This window comes from Mastigoproctus giganteus, chromosome 1, assembly GCF_048544385.1.
Source record: "Mastigoproctus giganteus isolate SK-2022 chromosome 1, ASM4854438v1, whole genome shotgun sequence".
NCBI classification, from domain to species: domain Eukaryota; kingdom Metazoa; phylum Arthropoda; class Arachnida; order Uropygi; family Thelyphonidae; genus Mastigoproctus; species Mastigoproctus giganteus.
Genome location: NC_143575.1, coordinates 140,173,436 through 140,188,159, shown reverse-complemented (window position 1 = coordinate 140,188,159; position 14,724 = coordinate 140,173,436). Strand labels below are relative to the sequence as shown.

At 38.6% G+C, this 14,724-nt stretch overlaps 1 protein-coding gene across 1 annotated transcript in view; it reads left to right on the top strand.

Moving 5' to 3' along the window:
- Frl (formin-like protein) overlaps positions 1–14,724 on the top strand; it is a 708,708-nt gene that overhangs the window by 336,784 nt on the left and 357,200 nt on the right. The window contains exon 15 of the mRNA XM_090382384.1: positions 846–944. Within this exon, the coding sequence (XP_090238510.1) occupies positions 846–944 (99 nt within the window). The remainder of the gene's footprint in view (positions 1–845; positions 945–14,724) is intronic.

Below are 14,724 nucleotides of genomic sequence, written 5' to 3'. Positions count from 1 at the left end.
GATAGAGGAATTTGCAATTAAAGAGGAGTTTGCATATACTAGTAAATTATAAGTATTTGTATAATTTTTGGCAAAACTTAAAAACAGCCTGCTATTGTCACATTTGAGGTTCTGCCAAGTTTATTTCTTGGAATATATTCTGTACAGGAAAGTCATATGGTTAAATTGCAATGAAGTAATTTCTCCAGTTTCAAATTGAACAGGTGTTTCAGCTCCCACTATAAAAAAATTGAAGGATGAAATGCAGCAAACGTCTGAGAAGTGGCCAGTAATTATAAAAATTAAACGGTATAAAAGTGTTCTATTTCTTTAATTATTCTTTAATGATTACACACAATTTATAACCATTTTAGAGAAAACTATACCAATAATATATGTCATTCAGAAGGTGCTTGCAGCCACAAGTCATGGCACTTTCAACACCAGCTTTAAAAGAACTTAAGAAAACTCAATTAGAGATTTTAAAAAAAATCATTTAGTAAAACTTTCATAAATCATTTATACTGAAGGCTTATTGCTATAAGGGGAAGTGCTTTTCTGCATACTCTTTACTAATTTATTCAGAGTAAAAATTCAAATTTTTAGCATTTAATATTTACTTTCAAAGATAGTTTATAGGACAGCATATCAAGCAAGAAATCATTAAAAGTTAATTTTGTATTAATTAATTACCATATAGTAAAAATTCAGTAAATTTTTAATATATGGTAATTATAGTTTTTTTTTTTTTTTTTTTTTTAAGAAATGGATTGAATTATAATTTTTTAGAAATGGAGTGTATTATTATTTTTGAGAATTAATTAGAACATAACACTTGAATAAAGTTTTATCTCTATAAATTTTAGATCATTGACTTTGCTGAGTTTGAGGAGCACTTCAAGCTTGGTTTACAGGGAGCATTTCCAGATAGGACTGATGATATTAATGGCAGCAAACGTTTTAAGGTAAGTTACCTCCTTGTATAGGAATATAATTGAATATATTTTAATATAAATTTATGCAAAATGACTAGCTTGAATATTAACCCAAACAGTGTCTGCTTTATTTCTGAACATTGTTCATTCTGAGATAATTTTTCCAGCACTTCTGAATTGTTTACTTTACTTTATTTTTTTGTACATGACTTTTAAATACCCCCATACAAAGAAGTTGGGTACAACGTAATTTTATGATCTTCCCATAAAGGAAACTGTACCATTCCTGAAATTAACCCTTCATCAAACTTTTCATCAGTAAATATAGTACACCTCTTGTCAGATGGTATATTATTATTAGCCATATGGTGCAAGGAAGCCTGAGGCTTTTGCTGCCCCAGCCAAAAACAAATTTCTGAGTTACTTTCTCTCTGTGTGCGTGAGAGAGAGAGAGAAAACAAGAAGCGGAATGGAATCACCAAGAAAGAGAAGAATGATGATCTAGCTCAGGACCCCGGGTGTGCCAAATCACACTCACCATTTGTTTGCTTCTTGCTGTTATTAAAATCGTTAGTTCATTCTCAACAGTGAAAATTACTCTGGATTTTATAAAATTTGATTAAAGCTTCATAAATTATAAGCATCTTCATAAGCCTTGCTAATCAGGGTTGGGTTGTTTATAATAAATGCAGCCAATTATCTTGTGGTTGATTTGCGTGTTTGCAGGATGGAAGAAGAAAACTCGACTCTTGCTCAAGACAGACTAGCTCAGCTCATGGTATGAAAGTTGGCCTATAAAAGTTCCTTGAGTGGTGGGGGGAGAGAATTCATGTTTTCTTGATATATGGAAGAGCAGTGATCATTACACTCTGCTGACTGTGGAGCTTTTCCCATCAGTACATTATGAATTCAAGACACAATGGTCAGTACCCTAAAATGTTTAATCTACACTTATATTTGTTGATGTTGTTATTTGATTTTTAGGAGCATTAGCAACTAAGGCCATATTGTTCCGGGGATATGCAGTGGTCATTCCCTGAACTTTCCGCATCCTCCGTATTTGGTGGTCACGGGCTCGAACCCTGATCTAATCAAGAAGCATGTGCTACGCACTGCTGCTCCTGCCCACCTGGTTATGGAGGTGCCGCTTACATTTCTTATGTGGGAGAGGCATTGCATTATTTATCACACACAGGTAACTAGAACTAAGTCATGAATGACACTTCACTATTAAACACAGGTCATGTAATACTTTTAATAAAATAAATTTTATAATTTAGAGTAGTTTCTCAGAATCTTCTTGAAAAAAAAAATTTTTTTCTTTGTTCTTTTATGTAGCAGAAGGATTCTCTGCTTTGTTATAGCATTGTAGAACTTTTTGATCAAATCATGTAAGGGTACCCATTTAATTTTATTTTATTCTATTTCTAATGAGGATTCTGAGAAAGGATTAGGAATGTAAGCCATTTTAATCTAAATTATTAAATGCAAGTTTTCTAAACTTGTTAAACCCTCAGTGATGAAACCTTTTCCAGTGGTATACACAGAGTACTAGATTATTAGCAACAAATGGAACACATAAGTGATTTTTACACTGCTTTTGTTGGGACATGCAGCAGTGTGTGTGTGGGGGGGGGGAGGAGTTATGCTCTTAAAAGGCACACAAAATCAAAGGCAATGCACCTAGTTGGAGGAGGTGATCAGTGCAATGTTGAGTCAGTTTGTTGCAAGTTAAGCACTAGGAATTAAAAAAAAAAAAAAAAACAGAAGAGTGTAGAAATGTGTTATAGGCCTAATGACTGGGATGAATATAACAAACAGCTATACATACAAATAGAGTGAGTCAGTCAATTAGAATGCCTTTTAATGGTGATTTTAATTTTCCAGATATTGACTGGAATTTGTAGGTTGATCACTCACACAGTATCAAAACTTTTCTGGATTTGATTTACTGGATGACTGTTTTCTACACAGCATGTTAGAGAGGTAACAAAGAGAATGGAGCACTCTTGAACTGGTTATCAGCATTAATTCTTCATGCATTAAGAAACTGCAGGTAAAGGAAGACTGAGATCACTACCACTAGTTGGCAGTGACTAGTGTATCAATGTGGGATTTACTTAAAGATTTAACTACTCTCAAGAAAAAAGTGAAGTGCTTTTGTTTTCATAAAGGTGACTACAGTGGTTTCAGGCAGTTTTTAAAATCTATTCAGTGGAGCCAACTGATGATGTTACAAAAGCAAATTCTAAATGGGAAGTATTCATGAAAGTAATTATAGAAACTACTAGGCTTTTAATGCTAACTAAGAGATACTATTCAAGGTTTAGACCTAAATTGATATCAGATGAACTGATGAGACTAGTGGCAGAAAAGAAAAATACATGGGATGCTTATAAATTAGCAAGAGATTCAGGACCCCTGGTGCCAAGCGAATTCGAGGGCAAGGTTCAAAGTGTGATTTATATAGTGATCTTTCTCAGCAATAAAAGTTCATTTTAAGTTATATCGTTCTCTATTAGCAGCTCATTTAATAACCAATTCTACACTTGGAAAGTTGCAAGTAAGAACAGAGAAAGGAAATTCACCATTCTTTTTTATTACTTATATTACTTTTTTACTAACCTATCTAACTTATCTAACCGCTTGGCCTCTTTGCGGCACTGCTCCTGCCTCCCCATGGCAAAAAGGAGCTAACCGTGGACTATGACAATTATCCTGCGCTCATCCAGTACTGTCAGCGATGCTGACCATGAAATTACCGTAATGCGACAAAGTCTAAAAGACTGTGTAAAGACACAGAACAGTAGGAATGCCCATCATTCCCTATCTTACATTCTCTCTTGGACAAATCTATGAGCATTCTCTCTCACATTTCTTATACAGAAATGCTTAGAAAATGTGGTGAGTTCACCCAAAATGGTGAGAAGACTGAGATCTGGAGACCTTTTGGTAGAAGCAGTGAGTCGTACACATTCCGAGAGACTACTGAAACTAACAACATTTTGAGGGCTACCAGTTCAAGTCATCCCACATGCAACATTAACTACTTCCAGGCGCCTCCGCAGCCAGGTGGGAAGGAGCAGCAGTGCGCAGCACATGCTTCTTGATTAGACCGGGGTTCGAGCCCGTCACCACCAAATACGGAGGATGCGGAAAGGTCAAGGAATGACCACCGCATATCCCGGAGCAATATGGCCTTAGTTGCTAATGCTCCTAAAAACCAACCAAAACAAACAAACAAACTACTTCCAAGGGAGTAATTGCAGAGTGGGAGCTGATGAACATAACAGAAACTGAACTGGTCCAAGAACTCAGACACCAAAAAGTGATACAAGCCAAATGCATCACAATCAGAAAAGATGGAGATCTTATTCCCACCTGCAACATTATCCTGACATTTGGAACATCTATCTTACCATCTAGTGTAAAAGCCGGCTGTCTCAACTGCAGAGTACAACCCTTTATTCCGAATCCTATAAGATGCTACCATTCTTTTTTATTACTTATTTTACTAGTGCCAAAAATTTGGTCAAGCACAAATGGCTTGTTGAGGAGATCCAGTCTGTCCAAACTGTGGGTCAAAAGAATATTTACAAACAGATTGTGATGCCAAAACACCGCCGCACTGTCTGAATATTGCAAAGGCACACATCCAGCCTACTCCAAATCATGACCTCTGAAAAACAGGGGAAAAAAATCTAGAACTGCAGGGTGGAACAAAAAGTTACATACCAAGAGGCAAAAAAGCAAATTATGCTCAATGTACCCAAGAACACATATACTGCAAAAATATCAGTTAACAGCAACACAAACTGAAGTATCAATTACCGCAACCATATCGATTGCAGATTGGGCCCGATCTATACTGTCACCATCGATGAACCAGACTCCTAAGGAGCAAAAGGTAGTAGATAGAGCCAACCCCAGTCACAGTTCCACCAACTACACCACATAGACCATAAGATATTACAAAATCGAAAACTGACTCAGCTCCAAATAGGAAGACAAAAAATATCACGTTAGTAAACATGTCCACCGATAATAACGCTGACCCAAATGAACTTATCCTAGACTGTCATGCAGAAGATGAAATGGACACTGGATGCCCAATCGTTCCAGAAAGAGAGAAAATGAAACTCGATCACTATAAACAGCCTGGGAATAAAAAAGAATCAGAATCATCCTCATGTAACAAAACCAAATAATGCATCAAATCATACAATGGAACTGTAGAGGAATTCATAGTAACATTGATGATATCCATGAGTTAATCGATTTTTATCATTCTGTAGGCATCTGCCTACAAGAGACAAATTTAGAACCACATGTGTCTCCCTCAGTTAAGAATTATGCACTTTTTAGGAAAGACAGAACTGCCTCAAATAATGCTCACAGTGGGGTAGCCATACTGCTAGACTCAAGAGTATCTTGCAGACACATTCCTTTACAAACCTCCATCGAAGCTTTTGCCACACGCATAGTGATTGATATTACTTTGACACTTGTCTCTATCTACCTATTGCTCAATCAGCCCTATAACATCCATAAACTTGAAGATCTTATTCTGCATTTGCCAACTCCTATCTGTTTATTGGATGACTTTAATGGACACCATCCATTATGGGGTACTCCCAATGCAGATGGACCAGGACAACTCATCGAACTGCTTACTGACAGACATAACCTAACTATACTAAATACCGGCTTGCCAATTTACATCCATCTCTCTACGGGTACAACCTCTGCAGTAGATCTCTCCCTGTGCTCTCTGTCCCTCTTTCCTAGTATTGAGTGGATGGCCCTTGACAACCCCCTCAATAGTGATCACTTCCCGTTAATATGTAAAATTCAAACAGCACATTCCATAATTTCAGAAAATTAAGTAAGATGGAAATTTTCCAAAGCAGATTAAGCAAAGTTCACTTCCTCTGTGTCCTTTGATGGTCAGATCATAGAAACCTGTCCTATCAATACAGATAGGACACATTATGTGTCCTGTCTGTATATTACTTTGATTAGTTACTGATCAGTTTAGTTTGATTTTTGATTAGTTTGATTAGTTACTGATCACATTATGAGACAAATACTGGCTGCTTCATCTACTGCTATTCCACAATCACAGTCAATCATCCATAGAACCATAAATTATTGGTGGAACAAAGAGTGTAAGGGTGCAAAAAAATAAAAAAACCAAGCATGGAATCAATTTCGAAAACATCCTACCACTGCCAATCTTATTAAGAGACTTAGAGCCAAGGCCCGTCACATTAGGAAGAAAGCTAAAAACGACTCTTGGATTCTATTTGCAAGCTCAATTAATAAAATTACTGATACAAGAATAATATGGAGAAAAATAAAACAGTTAAATGGCAAATTTTCCCCATTATCCTCTCCACTGGAATGGTCAAGAGCTTTCTTCTCCCACAAATATAGCAATTGCCTTAGGGACTGTGTTTTTGCAATTGTCTTCCTCAACAGCATATGATCAATCATTCCAGAAGATCAAAGTATTAGCCAAAAAGTCCCAACTGAGCTTCAGACTTAGATGTTCTTTATGCTACGATTAACCACTTACAAAGCCTGAACTTCAAGAAGCCATATCTACCTCATAAAACAGTGCTGTAGATGCCACTGGAATAATTTTTTATCTAAGTGGTGGATGCTGCTCCACTACTTAGATAAAAGAAATCAGTCTCTTCTCTGCTTGCCTTTTTCAGTCACATCTTTCTTGAACATTCTTTCCCCAGTTAGCATTAGAAAGGGCACTTGATGCAAGAAAGCAAGCTTATATAGCATCAACCAAAAAAAAACACAGACCCTTCTCATTTTACCCATTCACTCGCTCCAAATGTTTGTCCAGTTCTGACTTAAATCTGTTTAAGCTATCAACTTCCACAATGACAGATGGAAGTTTGTTCCAACAATCAACCACCCGCTGGCTAAAGGCAAACTTCAGCACATCTATCCTACAACTGTCTTTCCTTGATTTGAATTTATGCCCGCTCAAGCGATTATTCTGAGCAAGAAGAAGAAGAATCCCATCAGCATTGAGCATGCTCAAACCATTCAAGGCTTTATACACCTCTATGGGATCACCTCGCAGGTGCCTAGTCTCCAGACACTGTAATTTGCAAAACTTAAGCCTTTCTTTGTAAGAGCAACCCTTTGTATCATTCACTAATCTTGTTGCCCTTCTCTGTACTCATTCCAACAGCTCTACATCCTTCCTAAAATGGGGCTTCCAGACCCGTATACAGTATTCAAGATATGGCCTGACCATTGCCTTATACAAGGGGATAATCACTTCCTTATCACTGCTAGAAAAATTCCTGTATATATCATTGACAACACACAATGAGCTACTCTTGCAGACCATCTGCACTGCTCAGAAAACTTCATATCTGGCTCCACAATTACCCCCAGGTCCTTTTCACTCTCTACCATTGTCAGTGTAGTACCACACACTCGCTACGTTACTCTGGGGTTACTGCTTCCCATATGCAATACTTTACATTTGTCAATGTTAAATTTCAGTTGCCGCCTCTCAGCCCATCTTCTCAACTTTTCTAGATCCTGTTGCAGTAGCGTACTGTCATTAGTGTCATTAACAACCCTGCTGACCTTCATATCGTCTGCAAACTTGGACATTAAGCTTGATATACCATCATCGATATCATTGATGAATACAGAAAACAACAATGGACCCAACACTGAACCCTGGGAGACTCCACTAATACCATTAGTCCCCAAAGAGCAGTATCCATTGATTACCACTCTCTGTCTTGTTCCACTCAACGATCTCTTTATCCATAGTAGCAGTTTGCTTCCAATGCCACACTGCTCCAATTTGTGTAGCAGTCTTCCATGTGCAACAGTATCAAAAACCTTTCTAAGATCCAAATATATGGTATCAAAATTATTCTTTGCATCCAGTTCCTTTGTGACTACATCATAGTATCCAATCAAATTGGTCAGACATGACTTCCCCCTTAACAAACCCCATACCGTGTCCGAGCTATAAACTTCAGTTATAGCTCGGACACAGCACGGGGTTTGTTAAGGGGAAGTCTTGTCTGAGGCTTACTTTAACTTCTGTTCTAGGAAAATTAATGGAAGCACTGGTTAAAGAAGCATTGCAGGATTATCTAGACAGGTAATTCTCCAGCGGGGCAAAGACAACTTAGTCAATTTCAATCCTTCTAAAACTCAATCTTGGCTTATATCTCGGAAAAAGGATGCTTCTGCTCCTATGCTTACCTTTGGTGACACTCCGATTTCTAGGGAAGTTGATATATCTCTTTTGGGCATTACCCTGACTTCTAATCTCTCTTGGCACAAGCACATTACAAATATTGCTTCCTCTGCATCTAAAAAACTTGGTTTTCTCTTTCGCTCTTGGCGTTACTTTTCTTCCTAACAGCTGTTCACTCTGTACAAATTGCAAATCCACCCTACCATGAAATATTGTTCCCACATCTGGGGCAGTGTCCCCAAAACCTCTCTCAGGCTTATAGACATTCAGAAGAGGGGAGTTAGGTTAATTAATGACTCATCTTTAACAGAGTCTCTCCACTCGCTGTCTCATAGACATACTGTTTCTGCTGCATGCCTTTTCTACAGATACTTCCATGGGGCTGTTCTTCTGAATTGGCTTCTTTAATTTATGCTCTCTCTTTCTAAACAGTCCGAACATGTGCCACCACCAGCCAACATCCATTTACTGTCCAACTTCAAACTCACAGATGAACTTTTCATCTTCCTTGTTTATTCATTCAACTGCCGTTTTCTGGAACAACCTTCCTTCATACGTATTTCCTGAAAATTATAGTCTACAGAAGTTCGAATCAAATGTCAACAAAACATCTTCTCTCGTCTTCTCAACCTCCAAACCAAGCACTGTACTAAGTACTATAGGTTCTAATACCTCTCGTGTTTTCGTTAAAAAAAAAAAAAAAAAAAAAAAAAAAAAGACAAGAAAAATTCCTGTTTATCATTGACAAGACACAATGAGTTACTCTTACAGACCGTCTGCACTGCTCAGAAAATTTCATATCCGTCTGCACAATTACCCCCAGGTCCTTTTCACTCTCTACCACTGTCAGTGTATTACCACACACTTGATACATTACTCAGGGGTTACTGCTTCCCATATGCATTTGACAATGTTAAACTAACAGGTCTGTAATTACCTGTGTCTCCCATTCATCCTCCTTTGTGGATTGGGGTCACATTTGCACATCTCCAGTCCATGGGTACCTCCCTTAAGTCCAAGGAAGCTCTCATAATTATGGCTAAAAGTTTGCTTGTTTCCTTTGCTGCCTCCTTTAATATAACTGGATAGATTCCATCCACCCCAGGTGCCTTTCTTATGTTTATCTTCAACAATTTCTCTTCCACTTTACTCTCAGTTATTATAAAATTATCTAGCTTACTGCCAGAGTTAATACACCTCTGTCATTCCTCTCCCTGAATAATTCCTTACGTGTGAATGTAGATGCAAAGTATTCATTTAGTTTGTTAGCTATCTGAGCAGGATCATCAACAGTTGAACCATGGATATCAAGTGGACCAATCTGATTCATCCCCTTCCTTCTAGAGTTTACATAAGTAAAGAACTCTTTGCTGTTTTTCTTTGCATCCTTTGCCAAAGATTTCTTGTAGTTTCTTTGCCAAATATCTGTCTTTACCTGCCCAATCTCCTTTCTGACTTGGTTACAGACCAGTTTATATCTATCATAGGCTTCTGTGCCACCTGTTAATTTATGTATCCTATGCATTTTTTTCCCTCTGCCACATGTCTTATTGGTTCATCTGACATCCCTTTAGGCCTAAATCTTGAACAGTATTTCTTAGTTAATATGAAAAGCCTAGTAGCTTCCAAGATTAATTCTTTGAATGCTTCCCATTTTGAATTTGCTGTTGGTAACATCATCAGTTGGTCCCACCGTATAGAATTTAAATACCATCTGAGACTACCGTAGTCACCTTTACGAAAGCAAAAACCCTTCCCTTTACCCTTGATGGTAGTTACTTCTTTGAGTAAATCCCACTTCAGTACACTGTGATCACTGCCACCTAGTGGTTCCTTTATTTGCAGATTCTTAATGCATGAAGAATCACTACTGATAATCAAATCAAGAGTATTACTCCGTCTAGTTGCCTCCCGAACCTGCTGCTGTAGAAAACAATCATCCAATAAATCCACAAAAGCATTGCTAGTGTGTGAATGACCAACCCACAAATTCCAATCGATCTCTGGGAAATTAAAATTCCCCATTATAAGACACTCTTTGCCCATTCAAAATCTTTACATTGATGCCCATGAACTTCCTCTAAACCTCAGGAGAAAGATGTTACTTCTCAACTATACAGCTAAAATTCAAAGTCTATCTACTCACCTAATTAGGCCGATAATTAATGATTCTCAGTTCACAACATACTACAGAAATAAACCCAGGGCAGTTCAGCCTATTGCTATCAGATTTTGGACATTAGCACAAACTTGAAACATTCATCCTGACAAGGTTCTTCAAGATCCAAACAGTCTGGTGGATCCCCCATGGTCCTCAATGACACCATTCTGTGACAGTTATTTTCTAAACTGGGGTAAGCACTCTCTTACAGATATAAACATACAACAACTCCATATTGCCCACACAAAATTATCTACGTTTTGCAAAAATATATACTGATGGGTCAAAGTCAATGTCTGAAAGTGGAGTACGTGCCGCAGCTGTCTTCCCTCATAAAATCTTCTCCATATCACTTTTCACTGATTGCAGCAGCTATACAGCTGAATTATGTGCCATCATACTTGCAATAGAATACATTCTCCATCTGTCTATCCCAAAAAGCATGATAGATATGGACTCTTAGAGTGCACTTATAGCTTTGCAAAATATCTCATAATACACATCCTTTAATAAGGTTCATAAAATCCGCTCTGATGCATATCGAAGAACCCCAGCAAGTGGTCATCTTCTGCTGGATCCCAGGAAATGAATGTGCGGACTATCCCGCTAAACATCCATCCAACAAAGAATCAACACAGTATTATGTTCCATATCTTGACTACAAATGTCATATACAAAAAATATGTAGGGAGCAATGGACAGTTCAATGGCAAGCCCCTAAACACATAATAAACTCTGTCAAATAAAATCTGAACTGCAGTTATGGACCTCTAGCTTCCATGTAAACAGAAGGGAGGAAGTAATCTTAATCAGAGCGCAAATAGACCCCAGTTATCTTACCTATCTTTATCTCCTCACAGGTAATGATCCTCCGCAGTGCACACAGTGAAACTCTTCTTACAATGAAACATATTCTTGTTGAGTGTACTTTATATTTGTGTTTTTGTATGGGCAGCTCCTAGAACAGAAGTTCATCTCCACCTTGTTGCTCTGTGCAGTTTTTACAGACTCTGTCAAGGTAGGCCTGTGCATGTCATGTAATAAAAAAAAAATTTTTTTTAAAAAATCCATCTTGCACAGGACGGACAGAGGATCCTGTGCCTGTTGAACTGGGGTAGAGGAAAAGAAAAAAAAAAAGAAAAAGTTTCTCATCCCACATGGGAGAAAGTGATAGGACAGAAAAATTTTGTCTGTGAGCTTGTGTGCATGTTGTGTATTGGCCATTTGGCTATCTGGAAGCAGTGATCACCTAGACTTCCACTTCTAGTTATTCGTCCCTAGCAGCGGGTAGCAAGGCTTCCCCTACTATCTGTCGCCCTTCTACCTGGGAAATTCATTCCCGAGGGAGGAAGAGAAAACTAGAGTAAGGTAAAGAGGAAGAAGGATGAAAGAGGAGCGGGGACTCCCCTGGTCCAGGGGAGTCCCAGTCCAGGATAAATTGTTAGGTGAAAAAAAATAAATAAAAGAGAGAGCGGGCGAGAGATTGCTGGGCTGACCTGGGGAGCCTCAGGCCCGGACAGAACGCAATAATGAAAAAAAACCTTTAAATCCCGCATCCCTATCACAGAAAGGAAGGGAGCATCGGTTGGGTGCCAGCAACAGATAGATAGGGAGACAAAAAAAAGTTTTTCATCCTGCAAAAGGATTTTTATCCCACTTGGGACAGAGAGGAAAAGAGTAGCAGGAGAGTGCTATTGCTACTACGAATCCAGGAACTAGTCCCAGAGCAGAATGCAGAGAGAGAGAGAGAGAGAGAGAGAGAGAGAACAAAAAAAAAAAAAAAAAAAAAACCGATAGAACATTTATCATTTTTGTCGTCGGCTCAAGTCCTAGGTTGGTGGTCATTAGTTCTAGTCAAGTTTAGGTGTCTGCGTCTAGTGAAAACTTCCTTAGCAAATATTTGGAATGCCCTCAGGTTGTCAGTCATCGTAATAAGTTGGTCAATATGGCTAGGATCAAGGTTTGTCACAATAGTTTTCAGTTGTGCTCACTGCTCTTCATATTGAGTGCAGTCGAAGATTTTTACGAAACCAGTTCTCTTTTTCCCCACATCTGCATCGATCCGTGTTTGAGAGTCCCAGCTGAAATAGCTTCTCATTAAGGGAGCTGTGCCCTCTTGCCAGAAAAGATGTTTCAAGGCTCAGTGAGAACCACCTTCCCACTGCTTTAGTCATTGTAAATGTTACATCTCGGAGGAATCTTTTAGTCACAGTCCGAGGTTCAAGGTGTCCCATCTGGTCTCCCACACATTGACAAGCTTGTTGAAACACAAGAGTTTTTTTCTTTAGTTATATCTTCCTCAAGGGAGATCTGCATATCTAGAATGGAAGTGGGGATTCTTCCCTCCCAGGTCATGAGATGATTAATTACCCGTTGCGCATTTGTTTCTATTGCAGATCGAGTCTTTCCTGAGACTATGATGGTTAAATCATCAGCAAAGGCTGTGTTTTTTGTGTTGTCAAAGGTATTATGTAGCCAGTCTTGTAAGATCATATTCCATATCAGGGGCCCCAGGACAGTGGGGGCATCCTGGTAGATGGACCACTGCACTTGGTGATGTCTTGACTTTACTATTATTGTTCTGTTGGAGAAATAGGATCTGAACAGTTTGTACAAGTTGAGGGAACATCCAGCTGCCCAGAGCACTCTACACCACTGCCCTCCAAATCTCATTTAGCTTCCTGCCAAACCTTAAAGAACCCCTGACGCTGTACCACCTCATAGGTAACGATGCCAATCTCCTGCAGTTTTTCTACTTTATTAAAAAGATAAGATTATATGATCATTTTTGACTGATATTAGCTCTCACGATGCATGCATAACATTCATACCATTGATAGGTGCAATATAGCCTAGGTAGCCCTTGCACCAAAAAACAACAACAACAAGATTCAGAAACATTCAGCAGATACAAACAAGTCTGCAATCCAGTCATAAAGTGAGTTAGGCAAGCTAAGGCAGATTGCAGTAAGTCCTTTAAAGAAAAGCAGGAAATACTTTTTTATTTATGTAAACACTAGAAGGAAGGAGATATATCACATTGGTCTGTGAAACCACCTATAGAACCAAAGTCATTGACCTTGCAGGGCTCAATCCTTGGCTCTTTCTTCTGGACAATTATTCTAGATGAATTTCTGGCCTTGGATCTGGGCCCAGTGGAAAGCCTAGCCTTTGCAGATGATTTGATTTTCCTTGTAAAATGAAAGACAAGAGTGCTTGGAGAGAAAAGACCAAATGCCATCCTCATGAAATTGCAGGAGGGGACGCAAATGCTACATGCTCAGGATATCAGCTGAAAAAAACTACTAAATTCATACTTTTCAAAGGAAACTTCAGGAGACCCTCAAGTTAAAATTAATGGAAAAACTGTAAAAATGGTATCAGAATTAAAATATCTAGAGGTTTTTTTTTTTTGACTCAAAATTAATTGTTTATCCCCATTTGGCATACTTGGCAAAAAAAAAGTGAGAAACTATGCAGGCATGATTGCCAGGATCAGTCGGACTGACTGGTGGCTCAGGATTCTGGCAATCATATACTGAGCAGTGTTCTTACCTGTCACCAACTATGGAGTAGGTGTGTGGTTTACCCGTATGGCCATAGTCAGAAACCGGAACAAATTAGAGATAATTCAGAGAACAATACTTCTCACTATCACCTGAACATGTTGCACTGTAAGCACACCGACACTGCAGGTGCTTGCTAGTGCTCTCCCATTTAATTAGAAATAGCCAAAAGAGGTTTGTACTGTAGACTTAAGAAGGGCATACCCACAGAATTTCTGGGGATAGCCCTTTACACAGCCAACACCATCATGGCTGAAAGAAATAGAATAGCCACAAAGCTTCATGAGATATGGCAGACAAATTGGGAGCAAGAAACCAGAAGTCTGGTTACCAAAAGGTTTCTGCCACAGGTGGCAACAATTAGACCAAAGCCACCAAAGTGGTTCACCCCTGGACTTTTCACAACATCTTTAGGTCACAGTTCCCTAAATGTGAAAAAAATTAACCTCCTTAGGGCTGACTGATGAGTCAAACTATACCTGTGGCAAAAGCGAAGACTGAGCACACATTCTCTATGAATGTATAATTTATGATATACCAAGAACCCAACTAATAGCAGGAATTGGTCCTCCTACCCAGTGGACAGGAACACTTGTTTATAATAGAAGAAAATAATTATAAATCTTTCACAAGGTTCACATAAAAAATATTTGAAATGCATAGAAATATCCAGGGATGAGCCTTATACAAAGGGTACTAGGAAAGTTTTGCAATATGACGCAACAATGAATCACAGGAAGCTGCTTGTTGCTGCATGTTGAGACATGTTCATACGTGCATAGTAGCACGTATGAACATGTCTCAACCAAGTCGATGGGCTCAGTTATT